Source organism: Myotis yumanensis, unplaced genomic scaffold (assembly GCF_028538775.1).
Source record: "Myotis yumanensis isolate MYYU_CA2020_CCGP unplaced genomic scaffold, mMyoYum1.0.hap1 SCAF_12, whole genome shotgun sequence".
NCBI classification, from domain to species: Eukaryota; Metazoa; Chordata; class Mammalia; order Chiroptera; family Vespertilionidae; genus Myotis; species Myotis yumanensis.
In genome coordinates, this window is record NW_027223763.1 from 26277586 (window position 1) to 26289896 (window position 12311).

General features: G+C 48.0%; 1 protein-coding gene across 3 annotated transcripts in view; it reads left to right on the plus strand.

Annotated features, from left to right (window-relative positions):
• The window catches only part of TRIM14 (tripartite motif containing 14), a 40684-nt gene that overhangs the window by 1423 nt on the left and 26950 nt on the right, over positions 1-12311 (plus strand). For all 3 annotated transcript variants that reach the window (XR_011473390.1, XR_011473391.1, XM_070431101.1), the window contains exons 2-4: positions 1664-1759; positions 8935-9168; positions 11720-11882. Coding sequence is in view for 1 of the 3 variants with exons in the window: in XM_070431101.1 (XP_070287202.1) it covers positions 1664-1759; positions 8935-9168; positions 11720-11882 (493 nt within the window). In the remaining 2 variants the exon portion in view is untranslated. The remainder of the gene's footprint in view (positions 1-1663; positions 1760-8934; positions 9169-11719; positions 11883-12311) is intronic.

Below are 12311 nucleotides of genomic sequence, written 5' to 3' on the forward strand. Positions count from 1 at the left end.
GGGTCCTGGGTTCAAGGCCTGCCTGTGCCTCTAAGGGCCTCCTTTTCTTATATAAAATGGCTGTGATGATAATAGCTCCTCAAAAGACTGTCTTCCAGTTGCTAAGGGTGCTGTCCAGAGATATGGCTGTGGGTCTCGTAGGTAAGTCTATCCTCCTACCTATGGGTACTCATTTTGTATCCACACACCGCTCACTCACCTATTTATCTGTCATCCATCCCTTCATTCATTCATTCATTCATTCATCAAACATCCATTCAGCACATACCTTGTGCCATGAGTCAAGGAATAGATCAATTCTTCCCAGACCTGGAGGAGTTCTTGAGTTGGGGGGGTGGAGGGGGGGTGGAGAACAGTGACAATACAGTGTGGTAAATTTTGTAACCAGGAATCCTAATGGTCAGTGGGAGCCAGATAGAAGACAGTGTGAACCAGGGGCAAGAAGCCCATGGAGATTTTCTGGAGGAGGTGCCATTGGAACTGGCCTTGAAGGATGAGTAGGGCTTCACCAAGTACCAAGATAGGAGAAATAGCCTCTGACTGGAGGGCACAGGCATCAGAAGGCCAAGTTATCCTTGGATGATGGACAGGAGCTGGACTTGAAGGCTTAGAAATCACAGAGGGATAAGGGTGTGCTCCTGGAACTTGGGTTACTATTGTGTCCCCATCCCACACCCCACCTAGAATCAAACTGTGCACATAGTAGTAGCAAGTGCTTGTTGGCTGTTAAAATAAGGCCAGCTTCCTCTATCAAACACTTACTGTCTGCCAAGCACTACACTAAACACTTAATTGAGCACGTATTCTCCACAGCAACTCTATGAGGTCCACCCCATATTTACAGCTGAGGAAACCAAGGTTTAGAGGAATGAGGTCACTTGCCCAGGTCACCTCATAGGACTCAGACCAGGAGGTCCCGTCTGACTCTGGGGCTTGTGCTCATAACTTATTGGGTGGCTCCAGTTGAAGTTGGCAGCCCTTAGTAATTCTGTTTGATTCGGCCAACACTTCTAGGTCACCCTCTGGTCAGTGGAGGATAAGGCCAGTGGAAAGACGGCTGGGATGGGGAGGGGATGGGGTAAAGTCCCACTGGTGGGGAGAGGGTCACAGAGCAGGCCTTTGAAAAAGTGGCTATTGCAAAAAGCAGAGGTAGGGAAGGGAGCCATTTCAGGTGGGAGGGAGAGGAGGGGAGCATGAACCCCACAGATCTCTCACACATGCAGATCTTCTGAACCCCAGTCCAGGCCAGAGGGCCACAAGACCCCCCTGGAATGCACGTTCCACAAGGGCAGCTCCCGGAACAAGGCCCAGCATGTGTTAGGTGCTCAGTTAATATTCATTCTGTACGTGATTTCTCTTCCCCTGTCCTCACGCTGCTTGCCTTAAGGTCCTATTTGAGGGACTGGAAGATCAGGTCACAAACAGGCTGGTCCTAGAAAGAGCGGGGAGGGCATCATGGTTTGAAGAATCCCTGAGGACCAGAGTGGCCCTCATTACAGCTCATCCTCTAACTTGCTACTTGACTTTGGGCAAATCATCTCACCTTCCTGAGTCTCAGATACCAGCAGAAACACAAGGCAGGGGTGAGAGATGACTCCTGCAGAGCCTTGTTATCGTGAAAGTGACAGTATTAAGACTTTTTCCCTAATTCCTTCACATACAGAAACTCACCCAACAATATTTAAGGCAGCTGGCCATCAAGAAGCAGCAGCAAGTTGGCAACAGAAACCAGATAGAAGATGCTGCTGAGAAGCTCAAGGCAAGTGGACCTTTCTTCCTTCTTCTAGTTGAGATGTCCACGTTTCTCCTCGGACACAAGGTGCAGCCAATATGCAGCCAAGGAAAAATTAAAACCAACCTCAAAGGAGATCAGGTCTGGTGGGGCCTGGGCTTCTATAATGTAGGGCAGCGATTTTCAACTGGTGTGCCACAAGAATTTTTAAAACATGCAATACCTGACTATTTAGTCAAAGGCATGGACCGCTTTTCCCTTAGATGATCAAATGAAAAACTGACAAAAGCCAACACAACAATAGCCATCTGGTGTGAATGAATGAAAATTATACCTAATTTTTTTTTTCAGATCGGCAGAAAAGTATATTTTTGGTTGGGCCACGGGATTTTAGTAATTAGTTTATGTGTGCCATGAGATGAAAAAGGTTGAAAATCACTGATTTAGGGGGCCTTTTTTAAGCAAAAGAAAACAATATTAGGTGTAAGACCATGACGGGGGTCTTGCTAGGGAGGGGCCTGAGGCTACTGTTCCATTAGCTTTGTGGTGAGTCTGCCTCTGCCCCACACCCAGCCTTGCCCCATAATACCTCACAGAATGGGGGAGTCGCCTTTCTCTCGCCATCGCCAAGGCCGTTCTTCTGAAGGGACTAGTCCTCCATCCCCCAGACACCTTCAACAAAGCAAAATGCAGCTTAAGGAACACACAGATAGCTCTTTAAGTTTCACTGCCATGATGAAAGGGAAAGTAAGGTATAAATATATTCCACAAATATTTACTTTCTTTAGGCTTCTCCTTTCCTAACGGTGTTTGTTTAAATGGATTCTTTTGTGTTTTAAGTGGGAAGTCGGGGCTGATGGTATCATGAGCTGCCATTTTGACTGAAAAAGTTGTTCTGTCTCCAGGGGCCTTTTATGTGAACTTGGCCAGCTTCAGCGCCCCCTCCTGGGAGTGAGGGCTGGGGTGGGGGAGCCCTCCCAGGGCCTGCTTTGCTGAGAGCTCAATGAGCCCCTCACTGACTGGCTCTGACTGTGGCAGTAGCCCACAGCCGGGGGTGGGGTGCGGGGGTGTGGTCACTGTCTGCAAATCTCTGAGCAGATAGTGTGGGGCCCTCAAGACAAGATTAGGATCCACATGGAGAGCGGGGTTCTGCTTAATCTAAGGTGTGGAAATACCGAGGCCAAGCCAGGCCACGGAATTGGCTCCCTGTCTGCCCAACATCCATTATCTGAAAGATGACTGACTACAGGACTCAGTTTGCTGAATAGAGTTGTGGTTTATACCCCTGACCCTGGCGTAATTGTTAATAGTGTCCCTCACATCTTCAAGGATAGGACTCCAATCTCAGGCGGATAAATCAGTTCAAGAGGATTTGGAAACAAAGTTGGCGCACCTGATGGGATGGGGGCAGTGCTTTGGACTGTTTAGCTAGACCAGGATGGGGGCACAGGTCCCCTGTCTGCAAGTCTCCGAGCAGATACAGCGTGGGGCCCTGAAGACGAGAATTAGGATCCATGTGGACTGTCTAAGGGGGCAGGTTTCAGCTTAGAGTAAGGAATGGTTTTCTTTCTTTTAACCTTCTCCCCAATTTTCAAACCTTTATTTTGAAATAATTATAGATTCACAGGAAGTTGCCAAGATAGTAAGTTTTGCGTGCCTTTCACCTAGTTTGCCCCAAGGGTTATATCTTACCTAACTATAGTACAATTTCAAAACCAGAACATTGACAGTGTGTGTATATGTGTTCTACGTCAAATTATTACCTGTGTGGATTTGAGTAACTGCTGCTGTAACCAAAATACAGAACCGTTCCATCGCTACCAAGATCTACCTACTGCTACACCCATATAGTCACCCCCACCCGGCCCCCAGCAATCCCTAACTCCTAGCAGTCACTAGTTTATTCTCTGTCTCTATCATTACAGCATTTGAGGATTCGTGATCATGGCATATCTCTTCATTAATTTAGGTCTTTGTTTTCTTTCATCAGTATTTTGTAGTTTTCAGCATACAATTCCTGAACATGTGTTATTGGACTTACACCTAAATGACTCTCAGAAAAATTAGTGATCAGCATTTTAAAGCTGAGAGGTATTTGTATAAAGAGTTAGATATAGAAAAGTAGGAGGCTGTGCCCCGCTAGGCCTACATTCCCATGTGGAGCTGAGCAATGGACACACTCATGAGAAGGACATGCGTTGCCAGTTCCCCCAGCCCCTGCCTACCCACTCTCCTCACTACGTTACCAGGCTGTCTCCTGTGGGCATTTATATTTCAGTTCCTGGTCAACAGCAGATTTTTAAAAATTCAGCGATAATTCTGCCACTCCAGGCCAACCCCAGTTTACATTTTGAGACTTATGTGTGTTTTTTTTGTTTTTTGGTTTTTTTTTTATATTTTATTGATTTTTTACAGAGAGGAAGGGAGAGAGATAGAGAGTTAGAAACATCGATCAGCTGCCTCCTGCACATCTCCCACTGGGGATGTGCCCGCAACCCAGGTACATGCCCTTGACCGGAATCGAACCTGGGACCTTTCAGTCCGCAGGCCAACGCTCTATCCACTGAGCCAAACCGGTTTCGGCTTATGTTTTTTCTGTACACGAATACTCTTTGGTGTAGTATCCAGGGTGGAGGGAGGCATGGCGGCTCGTTTCCCTGTGTGACTTGGAGTTGTGTCGTCCCCTGGCCTTCAGTAGGCGTTTCCACGGTGCCCCATGTGCCCTGGGTGTGGGCAGCCCCTGCAGAGCACTGTAACGTGAGCGTCTGAGGCGGGCTGAGTTTCAGCAGTTCCAGACCGGCTGTCATGTGAGTTTTTTAGTTTTGAGGGTCCGCACATCCAGACTCCAAGCCTGTTACTGGGTTCATTCGTTTGTTTTGCTAGTGACTCTCTTTTCCCCCAAGACCTTGGATGGATGACAAGATTCCTTGCCACTTCCCCAGGCCAGTGGGTCGAGTTTTTCTGGTGCCTGGTTCATGGATGGAACAGCTCTCTGTGACCCTGGCTTGATGCAGGAGGCCCCATCCCCCTTCCCCCAGGAATAGGGCCAAGGGCCCTGCGCGCCCCCTGACTGAGCAGGTCCCAGTGCGGTGTGTCACAGACACCTGTACGCCCATCCCTCCCGGGGCCACTCAGCTCCTCTTCTGCCCACGGCTCCGACATCAAGTTCCCTCTGTTTTGGGCACCTGAGGATTTCCCTTTTTGTTGTCTGTTGGATTGTGGGTTTTTCTGGTGTTTTTTTGTTTTTTGTTTGTTTTTCTGGGGAGGGCGGGGTTGTTAACTCATTAAGCCGTTTTCCTAATGTTGAACATTTAGGTCATTTCCAGCTTTTCACTAATGTAAAATAGCATTGCAGTGAACATTTCTGGCAGCTTGATATTTACTTCCTTGGGGACACATGTCCAGAAGTGATGCCTCTAGCTCAACAGGCATAACATTTGTGAGGATTACTGTACGTTCTGCCCAGCTGTAGCCGGCGGTCTGTGGCAGCGGGGGCTGGGGCAAGCGTGCTGCTCTGGACTCGTTTACACGGGGCAGTTGCCAGGCAAAGGCCATTCACCTGAAAATTAACCCATAAAACAGTTTTGTAAATAAATTAAAATCAATAAAGATCAGACAATGTCCAAAGTCTGCTGTTCAGAAGCCAATGAGCAAGCCTAACCAACCACTCCCTTTCATAGAACAATCAAGGAGGACTTGGTCATTAATCCCCAACCCACACCTATGAAGTGATTTTCTTTTTTTTTTTTTTTTTTTTTTTTTTTTTTTAAATATATTTTATTGATTTTTTACAGAGAGGAAGGGAGAGAGATAGAGTTAGAAACATCGATGAGAGAGAAACATCGATCAGCTGCCTCCTGCACACTCCCTACTGGGGATGTGCCCGCAACCCAGGTACATGCCCTTGACCGGAATCGAACCTGGGACCTTTCAGTCCGCAGGCCGAGGCTCTATCCACTGAGCCAAACCGGTTTCGGCGATGAAGTGATTTTCTCTGACACCCTTGTTATTAGGCTGTTTATCCCCATCATGGCTCCTCGGGGGCTCCTACATGCAGGTGTAGGGAAAATTCAACACTTGCCTGCTACCCTGACTTTTTATTCAAACTGGGATAAGATGACAGTGTGCAGTGGTTGTGTGTGTTTTTTCCTGAATCTCCTGAATATTCTACAAGGAGCTTTTGATACTTTTATAAATGAAGAAAATGCATGTATATTTACGTTTGGTTAATGTCTGTTGGATCCAGATCTAGGCAGGGATTTAGAATGTGCACAGTGTCAGGCTGGAAGGCCTTGGAGATGGGGCCACCCAGGCAGAGGAAATAACTTGTCATTGGTCACATAGGAAGGCAGAGGTGGACCTGGGGCCATGGCTGTGTTTATCAAGGTCCACCCAGGAAGATAGAAGCCACGTTGGGGGTTTCACCCAGAGGAGATGAATGCAGGGAATGGTGACAGGCACGGAAGGGGCAGGGAAGCCAACCAGGGCGTGGTGAGGCAATTGGCCCCAGCAGAAAGCACCTTCACCCTGGGCTGCAGGGCCAAAGGGAGGGGGTGGTATTAGCAGAGTCCAGGGCCACCTAGGCAGGAGCCGGAACCAGAGCGCCGTCCTGTGGGAACAGAGGGTGGAGGGGACGCAGGGAGGCAGGATACCCTGGCTGTTCCCCTCACCCTCTGACCTCCCTCTAGTTCCTCCTCCTATTGACCAAACCAAACCCAGCCTGAAGGGGGATCCTGGCCTGTGGGAGTCAGCCCTGCTGCCTCCTGAGCAGAGTATGTGTGTGTGTGTGTGGGGGGGGGGGGGGGGGGGGGGGTAGGAAACAGAGCCTAGACGGGCTCCCTGGGGAGTGTGTAAGCATCTGCAGTTCCTGGCTTTATACCTTTCCCCGTGACCCACCCAAGCTGTAAGGACTGGACCACGGCATGGGGTAGGGGATATGAACCAGCCTTTGCCAGATTGAGACTAGGAAGCTGAGGGCTTGGCCTTGCTGTTGACCCTGGCGATGCCATTGGTCTCCACCACCCCGCTGGGCGTGGCCATCCCTCTGCCCCTTCTTGCCAGCCGCTGCCACATATCAGAGTGCACGGATGTCATAAATAATGTGTCCTGGGCAGGGCTGGCCAGCACACTTCCTTCCCTGGTGGGACGCCCCTGAGAGGCAGTCATAACAGGATTGTCCAAAATCATACTGTTTTCAGCAAAACAGTTCTTTCCATTCCATGTATAAAATCCTCCACCTCCCAGGCCAGGGCTTTGTCGTTGCTCAAGTTCTTCCCCCCCACAGTCCTTAGATCTCCTCAGCTAGACTCTGTCAGGCCCTGGCCCAGCCCCAGCCCTGTCCAGCCGTGTCCTGACCTCAGTCCAGTTCAATCTGGGATCCAGTTTCACTTTGAACCAATACAGCCTAAACCAGACAGCACTTCCTGTTTTATTGCCAGAATTCTACCTCTCCCTCTTTTTAAAATTTTTTAACCATATTGCATAATCAGCCTCAAATGCTTGCCCCTGCGTTTTCTTGGGGATATTTTTAGTTATAACAATGTGTATTGCCATTAATATTATTTTTTGAGGGTGGGAGGGGGAGATTATTTTGTAGCCCTGGCAGGTGTTGTTCAATGGTTAGAGCATGCCCTGCACACCCAAGGGTCTTGGATTCGATACCCGGTCAAGGGCATATGCCTGGGTTGCGGGTTCGATCCCTGTCCCCAGTCAGGGCATGTTTGGGAGACCCTTCAGTGTGCAGGCTGACACTTTAACCATTGAGCAACACTGGCCAGGGCAGGACTCATTTTTTAAAAGTACATAACCATAGTTCCATCATCACACGAATGAAAATTAACAATAGTTCCTTAATGTCATCAAATATCCACTCAGTGGTCACATTTCCAGTTGTCTTATAAGTGTCACATTTTATTTGTTTGAATTAGGAGTGAAATAAAGTTTCGAAATGCACTTGCTTGATGTATTTCTTAAGTTGATGGCTCACACGCTCCTCCCTCCTTTATGCTAATCTTTTATTTAGATCTAGAGGCTTGATCTAATTCAGGTTCACATCTGTTGACAAGACTACTTCATAGGTAGGGCTCTGTCTGAATTTATTTTTATATATAGAATAAGAATCTAACTTAAATTTTTTGTCAAATACATGGTTAATTGCATATTGTGTCAATACCATTTATTGAATAGTTCACCCTTTCAATAATTTGAAATGCCACCATTATTGTGTGTGTGTATATATAACTCTTCTATAGCTTTTTATAACTCTTTATTCTGTGTTCCTGATCATTTTGTCTATGCCTAAGCTGCATGGTTTTAAATCCCTGTGGTGTTACAGTTTGTTTGATATTTAATAAGGCAACTCATCCTTCATTGATGTTTTTAAGCAATTTTTTACTTTTCTTGTGCTTATTCTACCCCACTGGGGATTGAGCCCATAAGCCAGGCACGTGCCCTGACCAGATATCAAACCAGCGACTCTTTGGTACACAGGATGACGCTCAACCAACTGAACCACACTGGCCAGGGCTCCCCCATGATAATTTAATATTTATTTAATCTGCATGCTAAGACTTATTTGGAGTGTGCCCAATTTATAGACTAAGTTGGAGATAAATAGCATCTTTTTAAAAAATATTTTTTAAATTGATTTCAGAGAGGAAGGGAGAGGAGAGAGATAGAAACATCAATGATGAGAAAGGATCATTGATCCGCTGTGTCCTCCACGCCCCCTATGGGGATCATCAAGCCTGCAACCCGGGCATGGCCCTGACCAGGAATCAAACTGTGACCTCCTGGTTCATAGGTCGTTGTTCAACCACTAAGTCACCGTGGCTGAGCCAAATAGCACCTTTATACTAATGAATCTTCCACAACCAGGGATATGTTTTTTTCTTCCACCCATTCAGATTATTTTATGTCTTCCAGTACAATTTTATACTTTTCTTTATCTAGGTCTTTACAGCTTTTTTTTCAGTTTTATTTCTAGATACATTGCTATATCATCCATTATTTTAAAAGGACCTTTATTTCTCCCTGCATGTTCCAATTGGTTATGGCAGGTCCTTAGGAAAGCTTGAGTTCTTGTAAGTTGATCTTGTCCCTGACTGAACCTTGCTTTTAGATGTCGTAATAGTTTTTTCATGTTGATTATCCTAGATTTCCTAGCTGGCACTCACATCATCTGCAACGGGTTTTCTTTTTAGGCTCATGCAGAGTCAAGTAAAATCTGGCTGACAGGGAAATTCACTGAACTCAGATTACTGCTTGATGAAGAGGAAGTCCTGGCCAAGAAATTCATCGATAAGAATACCCAGCTCACCCTCCAGGCATACAGGGAGCAAATCAAGTCGTGTGAGGACCAAATTGACGTCTTGAACAGTCTCTCCGGCAGGATCTGCAGTATCAGCCAGGAGCCCGACCCTGTCCAGCTGTTGCAGGTAATGCTGGGTTTCTGCTTCACAGCTGCCACCTGCCAGCCGCCACCCACATTTCATCGTGGTTTCTATGGCATTGAGCACAGTATTTACACACTGAGTTAATGCACAGAGAATTGCCTTGTTAGCAAGTAGACTTTCTTGCCCCTACACAAGTGGTCAGGAAATAGACGTAGTTAGGAACATAATGTATATCTTGGACTAATGAAATAACATGTACAGCCACCATCATGGATCTTAGCTTTAATATTTACTAGAACTCTGCAAAGTGGATATTCTCACCCCACTTTACAAATGGGAAACTGAGGCTCAGGGAGCTGAGGTGACTCATTTGAGGTCACCCAGCTGGTAGGTGGCAGAGCTGGGACCGGAACCCAGGGTTCTCTGACTCTCAAGCTGCAAGGCATCATTGCCCAGGCCTCTACCTATACAGTCTTCATTGAGACACCCCTCCGGGAGAGGCAAGGTCCTGTCAGCTACTGAGCAGACCTCAAGAGCTGGGTCACAGTTTGCTCAAGGGGGAGAGAAGACTGGTACTCCTCGGCCACTGGGCTCCCTGGAGGTTATTGCCATAATGGAGAGAGAGTGTCTAAGAAATAGCCACTATGATGTTCATGCTACACTTAGTGAAAGCGTGTGTTGAGGGTGGTGTTCCTGTCTTCGAGGAACCAGGGGAGAAACTCCTCTCTTCTGTCAATACTCCTGGGCAGTCACCTGTGCATTTGGATTGCTTTCCCCTCACGTACGTCTTCCTGTTTCCTTCTTTGCTGTGGCTTCTGGGAAGCTCAGAGCTAAATATGTTTCAAGCAGCTGGGCTGTGACTTCATGGCATATGTTTTGTGCCTCACCTCACTCTGTTTCCCAGTTTACGTTCTTATCCTGGTTTCCTCTTTGCTTCACTTCCCCCCCTGTAAAGGGAACTCTTGCAGTATTAGATAACCTTTGAAAGATGCTTTAAAGGCTTCTGGGACGAGGCAGGGTAGGTATAAAGGTGGCACCGAGTCTAACCACAGATTTGCATGGGTTCTGGCTGGAAAATAGCACAAATAAATTTGTCAATGCAAAACCAGTCAAGCCAGGCCCTGGTGTGCCTGGCTTGTGCCTTTATGTGCCCTTGGTCAACTCAGCCTGTGTCTCATTGTTAGTTAACAAAAAATAAGCAAACCTACATAGACACAGACAGCAGCATGGTAATTACCAGAGGGGAAGGGAGCTGGGGGGAGGGAGGAAAGGGCAAAGGGGGATAAATGGTGATGGAAGGAGACTTGACTTGGGGTGGTGAACACACAATACAGTATACAGTTGATGTATGGTAGAATTGTATATCTGAAACCTATATATTTTACTAACCAATGTCGCCCCAATAAATTCAAAATAAAAAATTAGCCTAACAAAAAATTCTGGGTGTGGTGCTGTCCTATGCACAATGGTTACTGTATTTTGATGCACAGGAGGGTCCATTTGTTTGTTTCTTTTAAAATAATGGTACCCCTGACCAGTTGGCATGGCTCGGTGGTTGAGCATCAACCTATGAACTAGGAGGTCACGGTTCGATTCCAGGTCAGGGCACATGCCCGTGTTGTAGACTTGAGCCCCAGTGTGAGGCGTGCAGGAGGCAGCTGATCAATGATTCTCTCTCATCATTGATATTTCTATCTCTGTCTCTCTCTCCCTCTCCCTTCCTCTCTGAAATCAATAAAAATATATTTAAAAATAAATAAATAAAAATAAAATAATGGTACCCCTTAGGGATAGCTAATTCAAAGGGCTGCTCCATGGAGAAGAATGTTGTTATTCCTCCATCACAGGTAGAGTTTCAAGCCTTTGCCATCTCTCTCTCTCTTTTTTTTTTTTTTTAATTCTCTGGTGCCAAAGCTACTGATTTCCACCATTCATCATTCCTTCCACTTGCTCGTTCATTTATTCATCAGATGTTCAGTGAGCAACCTCTTCTGCCCAGGCTCCAGCTCATGGGTGGAGAGACGTGCTCAGAAACAGGATTTACAACACAGCTCAAGTGAGCTAGCAAAGTGTGACCGAGAAAGGTCCAGTCCTGCCTAGGGGATCAGGGAAGACTTCTAGGAGGAGGTGACAGTGGAGCAGGGTGTGGGAGGACGAGGAAGAGCTCACTGGGTGCATATAGAAGGATGAAGCAGAGGGGACATTCCAGGCAGAAAGGAACCACGTGCGTGTGAGAGCTTGGCGGGCTGGAGAGCCACCTGCGTTCAGCCTGGCCGGAGGTGAGCAGAGGTGCAGGTGCAGGGGAGCTGGGAGATGCAGCTGGATCGGGAGGCCAGGGTTTGTTGATGAAGAGCTTTACATACCTGGCCATGGAACTTAGACTTTGTCCCGTATAGAGATGGGGCCCAGGGGAGTGTTTTGAACTGAGGAATGACAGTCTGCTGTGTGGGGCCTGCTGTGCGGTCATTCCTGGGGGCAGGGCCCTGGCTGACCACTGGTGCCAGGGCAGGGAGGGGTGGGGCCTGCACTTGGTGGCCAGGGTTTGTTCCTGGTGCAGCCGTGGAGCCACCCTGAACCCCCTGTGTTCCTGCAGGAGTTCACGGCCACTGAGTGGGAGCTGAAGCAGCAGATGCGCTTGGGGGAGCTGTGCCACCCCGTGCCCCAATCCTTCGCGCCCATCAAGACCTTCTTCAAGGGCCTTGTGGAAGCCATGCAGAGAGTGGTACAGACGCCACTGGAGGCTCGCTTGAAGGACAGTAAGTCACCGTGTGACCGACTCTGTGTCCCTTACTCCCTTAGTGCCCTTTAACCCAAAGACAACAGGGAAGACTGCCACTAAGAATCATGTCTCCCACACAGAGGCCTTTGGCTGGGTGGTCAAGGACTCCTGGGCTTGCACCCAACCTACCCTCTGACTTCACTGAGACCTGCTCCCCCTCCTGAGACCTGCTCTGCTCCTTAAAGCCACACTGCTCTGCTCCTGCCATCAGTCACTCCTGGGATTCTGCCTGCTCTGGGGCCCCAGCCGGAAGGGCCAACTCCTCCTCTTCCTCCGCCTGGTCAAGTCCCACCGTCCCTGCAGGGCCAGCACAGCTGTGCCGTGCTCACCAGGAAGCTCACCACGTCACCTTGGGCCCCGCCTGCCACTGGACTCCACCCCTCTGTCCTTCCTCTCCAGAGCCCGC